A 13,227-nucleotide genomic window follows, 5' to 3' on the forward strand; every position below is an offset into this window, starting at 1 on the left:
TTGTTTACGTTTCTAGGGTTATGGGAGGAGTTGGATCAGGTCCACCTCCACCCACTGGACTGGTTCTGCAGCGAGCACGCTTTAGCTGCTTTTCCCATGAAAAGAGCTGGCAAAACTGGTAGATGCCGTAAATAATATCCTTCGAAGTAAGTACATTATTAACTCTAGCTTGTATTTTTAAGGGATGTTACTTTAAGCATTGTATGAGCTTGCTGGCTTGCTAACTAGGTAGCTAGGTTGCTTGCTGGACTGCAGGGTGACTAGCCTTAAGTTCATGTCCTGCTCACTGGTAAACTGAGCTCCAGGCAGCGAGGTAGAAATGTCCAGACTACCTGTTTCAGCTAAGTAGAATTCACTTTAGTCTTAAAAATGTTAAAATCCCAACTCAGATTTACTTAATCATTTATTCAAGCATGTAACTCAAGCCATGAGGTACTCAAGTAGTTGTGTGAATTCTCGAATGTGATTGGTCAAAAGGTGGTGATTTATTTTGTATAACAGCAGCTCCTGAAAATAGTCTGACTGTAATTCAAATCACAGGTTTGTTTTTCTAATCTTTTCTATAGTAACAGCTCATTCACAACGGCTTGTATGTATTATGCTCCACATCAACAGATTTAAAACATTGTTATTTAACAAACTGTTATTCCACTGCATTATAGGTAACTATGAACAGGTGTAAAGCATGGCATGTTATTCATTAAAAAAATTAAAAATTGTAAAACGGGACATGCTGTTATAGAAAAATAATCAACTTTTGTTTGGTAATAGCCCCCTGTTTCGTATCAGGCCACGTCCCACGACCCCTGCATGGATTATTTTCCTATAACAGCATTACCTGTCATATTTTATTCCTTACATGCAGTATACTGTATTTTTTCATGCATAGATGCATATAACAATTTTGAAGAGGGGACAGGAAGCTCCAGTTGAACGGTGCACCACATGTTGCAGTAACCTTAGATACCACTGTCCATTCTGCACATCTGAAGTGTACCGTCCGAATGAGTTACATCATGTAAAGAACCATGTGTTCAACCACCTAAGCCTGGCAGTGGAGCATGAAGGTAACTATGTTTTGTTCAGTTGTATTTCATAACTCACATAGGCTATACCCATCATGTGTTTTTTACTTTGACTTTTAGACTTCATCATAGTCAAATGCAACTTGCACTGCAGAGACCAAGCACATTTTCATTGCTGTTACTGCACAACAACAGTGATAAGAAAAGTTCAAATAATCAGGCATTTAACAGCATGCAGAAGACGATCTCCTACCCCATCTCCATGGCCCTGTACAGAATCCACCTTTGATACTGAGCCAGTATCTGTGAGAGAACCAGTGTCCTCCACAGAGCCAGCTTCCATCACAGAACCAGCATTCGTCACAGAACCAGTTTCCGTCACAGAGCCAGTGTCCGTTACAGAACCAGCTTCCATCACAGAACCAGCGTCTGTCACCGAGCCAGCATCCGTCGCAGAGCCAGCAATCATCACAGAACCAGTGTCTGTCAAAGAACTAGCATCCATCGCAGAGCCTGCGTCCGACATAGAGGCAGTGTGCTTGACCAAAATAGTGTCAATCACCAAATCAGCCTCACTAGCAAAGCATGTTCATGTACAGAAAAAAGTTCAGTGCACTCACTGTGGAATTACAGTCAGCAAAAAAAATCTGGATATGCATATCAGAAGAAAACACAGTCTGAAGGTAAGAGTCACAGACAACACCACCTGTCCAGCTAATACTTAGATCCACTCAATGAGATAATTGCTGTTGACAAGTCATTCCACAAATTGTGCTCTCCTATTCATGTTCAAAAGATGATTTCAGGTGTAAAATCAAAAATTAACTGAGATGGATGAATGCATGAATGATGTAGAGTTTACAGTAGTTTTATAGATGGTCCTTGCTGCAGAACCAAATGTCCAGGAGATGAAGCTGGACCTGATCCAACGCCTCCTATGTTGTGTTGTTTTATGTCATTGGTCGGAAGTTGAGGAGATGGAGTCAGATCAGGTCCCTAAACGTCCACACTGTGGTGTCACAAGGCATAATTGTAGAGATCACGATTAAGTTAGCACATTATGTAATACACAATATTTTTCAAAGAAAAAAACATAGTTAATGTATTATAAGCAAATCAGTCTTTTATAATCAGTAAATGTTTAAGGAAGCTAACATTATTCATACTACCTGTTACTTTTAGGTGGTGTTTCTTGAATTCATTGAGTATTGTACAAGGTTGCTGGCTAGTTAACAAGGGAGCTAGGTTGCTTAATGGACTGCAAGCTGATTAGTGCAAAACTAGCTAGCTAAAATAATGCTCGGTTAACAGGTAAATTTAACTGCATTCAGCAAAGTAGAAATTTAGAAAGATACAAACTGCTCTTATTGTCATTTCAACTAATTAGTGTTAGCTTTAGTCTTTGAAAGGGAGGAAACGACTTTTTATAGCTGCTCTAATGTAAGTGATAATAGGAACTAACTTGACTTACAGACATTCCACTGCATCACACATAACTATGAACAGTTGTAAAGCATGGCATGTCATTCATTAATAAATTAAAAATTGTAAAACGAGACATGCTGTTATAGAAAAATAATCAACTTTTGTTTGGTAGTAGCCCCCTGTTTCGTATCAGGCCACGTCCCACGACCCCTGCATGGATTATTTTCCTATAACAGCATTACCTGTCATATTTTATTCCTTACATGCGGTATGCTGTATTTTTTCATGCATAGATGCATATAACAGTTTTGAAGAGGGGACAGGAAGCTCCAGTTGAACGGTGCACCACATGTTGCAGTAACCTTAGATACCACTGTCCATTCTGCACATCTGAAGTGTACCGTCCGAATGAGTTACATCATGTAAAGAACCATGTGTTCAACCACCTAAGCCTGGCAGTGGAGCATGAAGGTAACTATGTTTTGTTCAGTTGTATTTCATAACTCACATAGGCTATACCCATCATGTGTTTTTTACTTTGACTTTTAGACTTCATCATAGTCAAATGCAACTTGCACTGCAGAGACCAAGCACATTTTCACTGCTGTTACTGCACAACAACAGTGATAAGAAAAGTTCAAATAATCAAGCATTTAACAGCATGCAGAAGACGATCCCCTACCCCATCTCCATGGCCCTGTACAGAATCCACCTTTGATACTGAACCGGCAGCTGTGAGAGAACCAGTGTCCTCCACAGAGCCAGCTTCCATCACCGAGCCAGCGTCCATCACAGAACCAGTATTCTTCACAGAACCGGGGTCCTTCATAGAACCAGTTTCCGCCACAGAGCCAGCTTCCATCACAGAGCTGGCGTCCGTCACCGAGCCAGTTTCCGTCACAGAAGCAGCATTCGTCACAGAGCGGGCTCCCATCACAGAACCGGCATCTGTCACAGAGCCAGTTTCCGTCACAGAACCAGCACTGGACACAGAGCCGACGTCCGTCACAAAGCCTGCTTCTATCACAGAGCCTGCGTCCGTCACAGAATTGGCGTCCGTCCCAGAGCCAGTGTCTGTGAACAAATTGGTGTCCATTGCCAAATCAGCCTCACTAGCAAAGCATGTTCATGTGCAGAAAAAAGTTCAGTGCACTTACTGTGGAATTACAGTTAACAAAAAAAATCTGGATATGCATATCAGAAGAAAACACAGTCTGAAGGTAAGAGATGTCACAGACAATCACCACCTGTCCAGCCAATACTGAGATCCACTTAGTGGGATATTTGCTGTTGACAAGTCATTCCACAAACTATGCTCTCCTATTCATGTTCAAAAGATGATTTCAGGTGCAAAATCAGAAATGAACTGAGATGGATGAATGAATGAATGATGTAGAGTTTACACAGTTTTATTACAGAGTTTATACAGATGGTCCTTGCTGCAGAACCAAATGTTCAGGGGATGAAGCTGGACCTGATCCAACGCCTCCTATGTTGTGTTGTTTTATGCATTTGGCCTTGTGTTATGTCAAGTTCAGGAGGTGGAATCAGATCAGGGCCCTAGACTCCCACATTGTGGTGTCAACAATTTTGCCACTAATTGCAAAAAGTTCACAAGGTATAATTGCAGAGAACATGTTTAAGTTGGCAAATTATGTAATGGACAATATACTTCAAAGAAAGTACATAGTTAATGTATTATAACCAGGTCAATCTTTTATAATCAGTAAATGTTTAGGACATTCGATTATTCACACTAGCTATTATTTTTAGGTGATGTTTCTTGAATTCATAGAGTATTGGTACAAAGATCCTGGCTAGCTAACTAGGGAACTAGGTGGCTTGATGGATTGCAAGCTGGTTAGTGCAAAAGTATAATCCATAGGGAAAAGAAAGTACACTCTCCTTCATTTCTGTGTTTTTATTTATGAGGGCTGTTACAACCCAGGCTAGGGTTAGGTCACACAGCGTAAGTAGGCAAAGGGTAAGGTATAAGGTGGAGTGAAGTGAGTATATGTTGCCCTAGAGTAGCCAGGAATGAGACACACCAGGAGTAATCTCAAAAAATGTGATACATTGTGATATAATACAGAATATATACAATTGCTGTATACCACAATTAAACCGGAACAACTTCAGGGTGGACCAAGGCCAAAATAATAACCAAAAAAACACTGTTAAGGGAACTAACATGCCTAAAAAGAAAAACATAAAACAAAAGACAGTTCTCTTCCCTAAAACTCCCTTACCAAAAACAGAGACCAAATCCCACACCCAAAAGAAATGGCAGTCATCCCCCTACTCCCGGTGAATATATACAATGTCAAACAATAATCTGCAAGTTTCTCAGGTCCTTTGGCTGCAAAACAAGCCCAAATCATCACCCCTCCACTACCATGCTTGACATTGCGTATGAGGTATTTGTGGTGATACAATGTGTTTCGTTTTCACCAAACGTGGTGCTATGCATGATGATCAAACATCAGTCCAAAGCATATTGTTCAAGAGCTTTTGTGGTTTGTGCTGCTGCAATTTTGCAAACTTTAGTTGTGCTGCCATATTCTTTTCAGAGAGAAGAGGCTGTCATGAACGTAAACATTTATTGTGCTTACAGAGGCCTGTAAGTCACAAAATGTAGCTCCTGGGTTTTTCTTTTATCTCTGTGCATTAAATTGTCTGACCTTGGACTGAATTTGTTGGGGTGCCCACTACTGGGAAAATTGTCAACTGTCTTGAAGGCTCTCCATTTGTAAACAATCCTTGTCACTGTAGAATGGTGAATATCAAATTGTTTGGAGATGGCCTTATAACCCTTCCCAGATTGATGAGCAGCAACAATTGTTCTCTGAGGTCATGGCTGATGTCCTTTCTTCTTGGCATGATGAGACACACACCCGAGTGCTCCAGAACACCAAAGTGCTAAAAGTTCTGTTTTTATAGAGGTAGTCACACTTCTTGATTTTTAAATAATCTTGGGCATTTCATTATTAAAACCTGGCTAAAATTACTCTTTCGATGATTGCGGAAGTAGGAAAAGTGTACTTATTTTTTCCAGCCTGGTTTCTGAATGTTGGTTTACTTTTTGGGGAAAACAATTACTACATACTGATATGTGTTGAAACCTGAGGTTATTTGTTTGTTTATAGAAGTTGGTGAGGACCACTCAAATTTCTCAATTCCTTATTCAAGCATGCAGTGCTATGCACACACAAGATACTCAAGTTATTGTGTAATTTTATAGATTTATTCACTCTTAGATGCATGTAACAGTTTTGAAGAGGGGACAGGAAGCTCCAGTTGAACGGTGCACCACATGTTGCAGTAACCTTAGATACCACTGTCCATTCTGCACATCTGAAGTGTACCGTCCGAATGAGTTACATCATGTAAAGAACCATGTGTTCAACCACCTAAGCCTGGCAGTGAAACATGAAGGTAACTATGTTTTATTGCTTTTAAATGTTTGCTGTATTTTTTGTTGCATTGTTGGATTTTTTGTTGCATGAGTCATGTTGGTTATTCTCAATCATGCCTACTTCTGTCATTATTTGAATGCATTTTTATTTATAGACATGTGTTTTTTTTTTTTACTTTGACTTTTAGACTTCATCATAGTCAAATGCAACTTGAGCTGCAGAGAACAAGCACATTTTCATTGCTGTTACTGCACAACAACAGTGATAAGAAAAGTTCAAATAATCAAGCATTTAACAGCATGCAGAAGACGATCCCCTACCCCATCTCCAACCTCTCCTCCATGCTCATCTAAAGCATTCACTTTTGTCACAGAGCCAACGTCCATCACAGAACAAGTGTCCATCACCAAATCAGCCTTACTAGTAAAGCGTGTTTGTGTGCAGAAAAAGGTTCAGTGCACTCACTGTGGAATTACCGTTAACCAAAAGAATATGGATATGCATATCAGAAGAAAACACAATGTGAAGGTAAGCCATGTCAGACACATAGATATACATAGATCCACTTAATGGGATATGAAAAGTCATTCCACAAACCATGCTTTCCAATTACTGTCCAGAAGAGGTCAGGTACAATGTCAAAAATTATCTGTAAAATGGATGAATGCATTAACAATGTAGAATTTACATATAATTTTATGGGATTTTGTGTATGCTGTGTCTAAAATCTTCATGTGATTATATCTTGTCCACTAAAGGCCCAGATCTTTCGGCAGTTGAGCGGTTATCAAGTTCCCTTAAAATAACAAGTGAGTATAGAAGGATACTTTTTAAAATATATCAGGAACTATCATTTAATATTTAATGCTGCAGTATAATATATGGCCATAAGAAGGCCCCACCTTTGCTGTTAAAACAGCTTCCACTCTTCTGTGAAAAATTTCCACTAGAGTTTAGAATGTTGGAGGTTTGTGCCACTTCAGCCACAAGAGCATTAGTGAGGTTGGTCACAGATGTCAGGAGATAAGGCCTGGTCAGCAGTCAGCGATCCATTTCATCCCTAAGGTGTGCAATGGGGTTAACTTGGCAAACCATGTCTTTGTGGACCTCACTTTATGTTCAGGAGCATTGTCATGCTGGAACAAGTTTGGACTAGGCCTCTTAGTTCCAGTGAAGGGAAATTGTAATGCTATAGCATACAAAGACATTCTAGACAATCATGTGCCTCTAACTTTGTGGCAAACGTTTGGTCCACATATGCGAGTCATGGTCAGGCTTTTGATATAGTATAGTGTCGTATATAGTATGTTTCTGTGCTGATAAAGAGGAATATGTTGAGGAGATGTAAAAGTAATTCTGCATCACCATCTATGCTTGTTTCCTTCGTTTTAATTCTTTAGACATTCCTGAGAGCAGAAGATCTTGGAATGCTGAACTTAATCACACTAAGCAATATCTGGTAAGCTACCAATATGCACAATGTTCACTCATTTTCACTCATCTTAATGGGGGCATTCAAACATCTCATCTGTTTGACTGATCTCATTTGAAAGCTGAATTATGTCCTGGACAAATCCAGTGACCCAGACAAGCTTATTGTCTGTCTGAGCCAAACCACAACACTGAAGAGTGCCCAAAAAAGAAATTTGTTTCTGAGCAGGGCAAAGGCAGTCTGACTCTAGTCTGACTCTTTTATTGTAAACAATAAAAAGTTCCCTTATTGCATCCAGTACTTAAAGTTTAGATGCGCTACTTCCCTACTGCTTTTTGAAAGTATAGTTCATTAAAATCTTATGCATAACAGCTTGTGACAGAAAGGGATGAAAAATGTTTTCTAGAAATCACAGTTTATACATATTCAAGCTGTTAGTTTCTCAGGCTGGTGTCTTTAATAAAATGTCTCGAGAAATGATTTTCTCACTCTCTTTTCTATAAATTCTTGTGTGGTCCATGTGACACTTCCCCCTAGAGGACACACTCATGTTACACGCAAGTATGAAGACTTTACTCTATGAAATTGTCCGAGCATGACGTCGTCACATGTTTGCAGATATGTGCTTGCATAAGTATAAATCAGCCCTTAAAGTGAACATGTTCTTACAGATCAATCTGGAACACTATATTGATGCTATTCCAACTATTCAAGTGAATACTTAATACTTACTTAATACAGTGTGTGTTAATCTTTTATATTTTTTAATACCTTAATATTTTTCAGTATGCCCTCTGTGTAATGATGGAAGTGCAGTTTGACTTCTTGCAGGTAACTATGTTGTTCTTGGTAATTTCTCTGTTAGATATTCTGGGTTTTTTTTTTCTCTCATCTCAATTAGACATTCTACTAATCTGTTTTGGTCAACTTTCACCACTAGTTTGACATCCCTGACATTAGAAAGTGGTGGTGCCTACATCTGCTGAAGAAATTTTCTTTGGGAAGGTATGATAGATAAATAAATTTTGCATTGATAGTCATTTTGCAGTGATGCTTCTGATTTGGTGCTGTGTATGCTATGTTGTGATATGATTATGGTATCTGTGGTTATGTTTTCTAGTCGAGGTGCCAGCTTCCATAATTGAGGGTGTGTCGCAAAGCTATGAAGAATTTTACATTAAGATGACCTCCTTGTGCATAGTCTGGTCTTGTCATTGTAGGTGTACAGGCTTTGTCTGGAATCTGCCTATTCATTTTACTGTTTTATAGTTATATCTGATTTGAGTTATCTTGCTTTTTCATCAAAGGATGCTTCAGTGGTGAAGAACATCATGGTTGCAGTGGAATGAAAGATGGACAATAGGCATGTATTCAGTAGGAAGGTGCTCCATCCAGAAGTCTATGCTATTTAGAAGGAAGGTGCCGTGTTGGCCCTTGCAACTTTTATCGGACTTCAGAGAAGTAGATGACATATGGGGTATTTTTCTTTGCAAATAAGAACTGACATGGATATATACACTATATGGCCAATGTTATGTGGACACCTGACCGTCACACTCATATGTGGTTCTTCCCCAAACTGTTGCCACAAAGTTTGAAGCACACAATTGTCTAGAATGCCTGTGTATGCTGTAGCAGTAAGAATTTTCCTTCACTGGAACTAAGGGGTCCAAACATATTCCAGCATGACAATGCCCCTGTGCACAAAGCCAGGTCCATAAATACATGCCAAGGTTAGTGTAGAAGAACTTGATTGGCCTGCACAGAGCCCTGACCTCAACCCCACCAAACACCTTTGGGATGAACTGGAATGCTGACTGCACCCCAGGCCTCCTAGTTCAACATCAGTTTCTGACCACACTGTGCTCTTGTGGCTGAATGAGCAAATCCCCACAGTCATGTTCCAGAATCTTCCCAGAAGAGTGGAGGTTATTATAACAGCAAAGTTTGAGTAAATTTATAATGAGATGTTCAACAAGCACATACTGTATGTGTGTGATGGTCAGGTGTCCACATACTTTTGGCCATATAATGAATATGTGCGAAGTTAGAGACGACCAAGACATTCATATGTCTGCTGTTATAAACACCTGCTTGTAAAAAATTTGTTTGTTTTGCCAATTATTTTCTAATAAACAAAATATTTTTAATTGTCTGTACTGGTTTTATTTATTATACTGGCTATCCTACATAAGAATGGCTTTTTAATAAATGCGAAGAAAACACGTTTGAATTGAAATATTAGCTAATAAAATTTGAGAAAGACGCAAAACCTCTATATTAACAAACATTAGCTCCAAAATGAATGAGCAAATGTGTCTCCTATCCTTTATTTATACATTGCTTTGAATGTTGCTACAATACAAGTGATTCCTTTGGTAGGCTTGTTTTATACCTGAGAAGAGAATAATGATTCTTTTTTTGGAGCTGTTTTGTATATGTGAGGAATACATTTCCCCATATTTCAGACACGTACTTCAGTCAGAGGAATGTGAGTTTATGTAATAAAATGTAATGTTTAACCTTGTATGAGTGATGTGTAATGCCTTAAGCAAGTGTAGTAAACAAAAAAAATCTGAACTCTGAATTGCCACGTTACCAGTTTCAAATCTTTCTTCTGCCAGTCAGTAATGAAGAAATTGTTGCCACAAAACTACAGTGGTTGAATTTGACAAATTAAGTAAACTACATTAAATATTGATTTAATGCCTAGAGTATTACAGAGCAGCAAACCTAACCCAGTGTAGCCTCCAATATATTTTGCAACTAAATTTCATGGACTGTGAATACAGGGAAAAGCAACAACCAAAACACAACAAGAATAAAATACATGTTTTATCTTACATTGATCATTGGTGAATTTAAACATGGATTTTAAGTTATATTGTGCAATCCATATTTTCAATAGGTTCAACTTCATTGTAGGCTAGTGATCTACAAGGGTATCATTGATAACTGTGCTCAAGTGTTGCAGTGCAGAGAACCATATGTCACCTTGGCCCAATGTAAAAATTAAGATGAATAGTATTCATTCATCTTCACTAACTGCTTTATCCTGGTCAGGGTTGTGGTGGATCTGGAGCCTATTCCGGGAACATTGGACCCAAGGCAGGAATATACCCTGAGTGGGACGTCAGTGGGAGGAAACTGGATACCCACACAAGTTCAAGTTCAAGTGGAGTTTATTGTCATTTCAGCCATATACAAGTACATAGTGAAACGAAACAACGTTTCTCCAGGACCAAGGTGCTACATAAGACGACAGAACAACACAGAACTACAAGGGACTAAATAATTCATACATAAAGTGCACAAGTGCAAACGTTCAGACAGCACAAGACAGTACAAGACAGTACAGTGACTACTGGGACAGACAATGGACAATAGTAAGTCCCAGTGCAGCGCCAGCCAGTACACAGTTCTATTTAAAGTGAACCTAGTGACAATAGTGCAAATAGTACAAGAGTACAAAACAAGTAGCTGAAATAGTGTAAACATAAGAGTAGCAGCCTATGTACAGTAGAATATAATGAGTAATGTAGCAGCATAAACATGTGCATAAACTTGCAAAAAAATTGCAGAGAGGATGGAGGATGCTCAGTTGTGTGTGTATATATATATATATGCATGTGTGTGTGTGTTCTTTCAGTCCAGTTTCTGAGTATTGAGGAGTCTGATGGCATGGGGGATACATATACACAGAGAGAGCAAAATTCTGCATAGATAGTAATTACACCAGGGAACCTGCAGTGTGCGGTGGTAACACTACACTGTGCACCACTGTATCACCCCTGACAAGGTCCTATCTGAAAATTCTGTGATTCAAGTTTAAGTTAAGATTTTGTGCCATAAAATTCAGGTCCTCAACAAGGTCCAAGCAGATAAACAATTTTTTGTTGTAAATCTTCTCAGATAAATTCAGTAGCAAGTAAATAATAACATTAACTAGTTTTTACCTACCGTCAGACAGAACCTTATCATTTTAATGTCTCTTAGTATTGAATTCCCAGTATACTAACTATATTTCTATGGAGTCCACAAATCCCTGCAGCATGATCATTTTCTTTTTAACAGTGTTTTAAAAAATTTTGTGTTTCATGCATTCCTTTGTTTCTTCTTTAGGTAGCTTGTTTCTTTAAACAGCAGATGATATAGTTTTACCCTACAGTTTCTAACCTTATTCAGTCTTTACTGAATGTTTAATACTACCCACAATTTTTTTGTATAACTTTTTAAAATAGGGTGATATTTTGACCACTTTTTGAATTTCCATGTTGTCTAAGCTTTCTTGCCATTTATAAAACAAATACTCCAACACGTAAAACATTTCTGAAATCCTCACAAAAAATTATATAATTTTCTAAAGAAGCATGGATTACACTTTTGTCAAGATTGGCTGAAACCCATTTTTAATTATATGTTTGGTGATTTGGAAGAGCATCTTTTCTAATTTGGGGCACATTTACATTGGTTTAGGTCTTTACTTTCATCCACGATTACACATTCAAAACTTTTTTTTATTTGTAGCATACTTAATGGTATCAAATCAAATTTCAGTAAGATATATTTTTAAAAAATCTCCAGATTCATTATCAACATATTCTAATATTCTATGAACAACTTAGTACACTAAGTATAATTGAAAAAAGTAAAAATGATGTGATTTATCCAATATAGCAATAACAGCAATAGCATGGTTTAGAAAATCTTCGATATTTTCCAAATACATAACCAATAGTTTATAAACTTCAGTGCGAAGTACTAATCATAGTAGAAAACCACCACTAAAATATAAGTAACAGTTTATAATTTTATCACGTGCATCAGCAGTGTAACAGGACTTAAAAAATAAACTTCATCATCACTCTGAACACATTATATGAACACAGTACACTAAGTAAAAGCTAACCATATTAAGATGCTTCATAAAAACACCATTTAATGCACATGAAATCCATCAACACATAATTTAACCGTAGTTGTGGGGTGTTTCATGCATCCCTTATATCCCTTCAGTTTTCCTCTCATCACTTATTGTATTTTAAGACTTTTTACCTGAACCATGCTCTTGAAACTGATTAAATTATAAACATCTGTGCATGATCTGAACTAACTTTATAGTTTTGTTTTGTTGTTGATATGCATCATAAATGTGTGCAATATATTAGTCATGACAATTTTATAACCTTATAAAAAAAATTTAAAAAAACCTAGCCAAATCAAATGTCAATTTTCCTAACTTAGCTTCTTGTTTGATGCTGACCACACCCACTTTATGATGTCACATAAATTAAGTTATTTATATCAGACACTTCCACTGCAAGGATTTAGTAATAAAAAGTTTTGATTTTCACTTTTCAGGCTAGAAAATAAATATTGCTATGTTTAACTGTCCCAATTTACCTGATGTCCCAGTTCACATAAATTCACCCTATCTTACATAAGTGGTTCTCAAGTGGGGTCAATGATTGATTGATTGATTGATTTGTTTGTTTGTTTGTTTATTTGTTAGTTAAAGGAAATCACAATGCACCATTATCAATGCTATTATATTTCATATTGAGATCTTATAGTTATTAGCCTATTTGACTGGTCACTTGAACTGAACACGTTTAATCCAAGGCTCAATAACCCTATAACTACTACGCCTAAAAATAATATCCACTTGGACCTCATTAGTTGGAATTAAAACCTATAGGGCTCCAATAAATTGCCACAATATTGCTGTACACATCTGAATAATCAGCCTAATAATGTAATTATCTGGATTATGTTCATAAAAGAATTGTGTACTGAGAAGGTCCATGGAATTTATTTTACAGTTAAAGCAGCTCTAACTTGGACCACCACTGGCGCACAAATTCTGACTCTAATGTTTGGGACTTTAAACTCTGGGCGCGACGCGTTGCTTCTACGTCATCACGTAGGC

General features: G+C 37.7%; 1 protein-coding gene across 6 annotated transcripts; it reads left to right on the forward strand.

The window, feature by feature from the left end:
• The first annotated feature begins 2 nt into the window (after positions 1-2).
• LOC113530103 (uncharacterized) lies at positions 3-9,448 on the forward strand. 6 transcript variants are annotated; one of them, XM_053237520.1, is made up of 14 exons: positions 3-146; positions 890-1,067; positions 1,146-1,708; positions 2,744-2,921; positions 3,000-3,670; positions 5,708-5,885; positions 6,054-6,394; positions 6,625-6,675; positions 7,267-7,325; positions 7,836-7,859; positions 8,085-8,129; positions 8,239-8,303; positions 8,419-8,514; positions 8,606-9,448. In XM_053237520.1, exons 2-8 carry the CDS (start codon positions 890-892, stop codon positions 6,670-6,672), a joined length of 2,157 nt encoding a protein of 718 aa, XP_053093495.1. In that variant the 5' UTR covers positions 3-146; the 3' UTR covers positions 6,673-6,675; positions 7,267-7,325; positions 7,836-7,859; positions 8,085-8,129; positions 8,239-8,303; positions 8,419-8,514; positions 8,606-9,448. The 6 variants fall into 6 exon arrangements, with proteins under 6 accessions (XP_053093495.1, XP_053093494.1, XP_053093492.1 ...); XM_053237519.1 differs by having other exon boundaries at positions 7,267-7,859; XM_053237517.1 differs by having other exon boundaries at positions 7,836-8,129.
• Positions 9,449-13,227: the final 3,779 nt, after the last annotated feature.

This window comes from Pangasianodon hypophthalmus, chromosome 10 (genome assembly GCF_027358585.1).
Source record: "Pangasianodon hypophthalmus isolate fPanHyp1 chromosome 10, fPanHyp1.pri, whole genome shotgun sequence".
Lineage (NCBI taxonomy): Eukaryota > Metazoa > Chordata > Actinopteri > Siluriformes > Pangasiidae > Pangasianodon > Pangasianodon hypophthalmus.

Bases quoted from the DNA above. Each gene is read 5' to 3' on its own strand.
- LOC113530103 (XM_053237516.1), top strand. From the start codon at position 890: ATGCATATAACAATTTTGAAGAGGGGACAGGAAGCTCCAGTTGAACGG. The intron at 1,068-1,145 runs GTAACTATGTTT...TTTGACTTTTAG, and splicing joins CCTGGCAGTGGAGCATGAAG to ACTTCATCATAGTCAAATGC. The intron at 2,922-2,999 runs GTAACTATGTTT...TTTGACTTTTAG, and splicing joins CCTGGCAGTGGAGCATGAAG to ACTTCATCATAGTCAAATGC.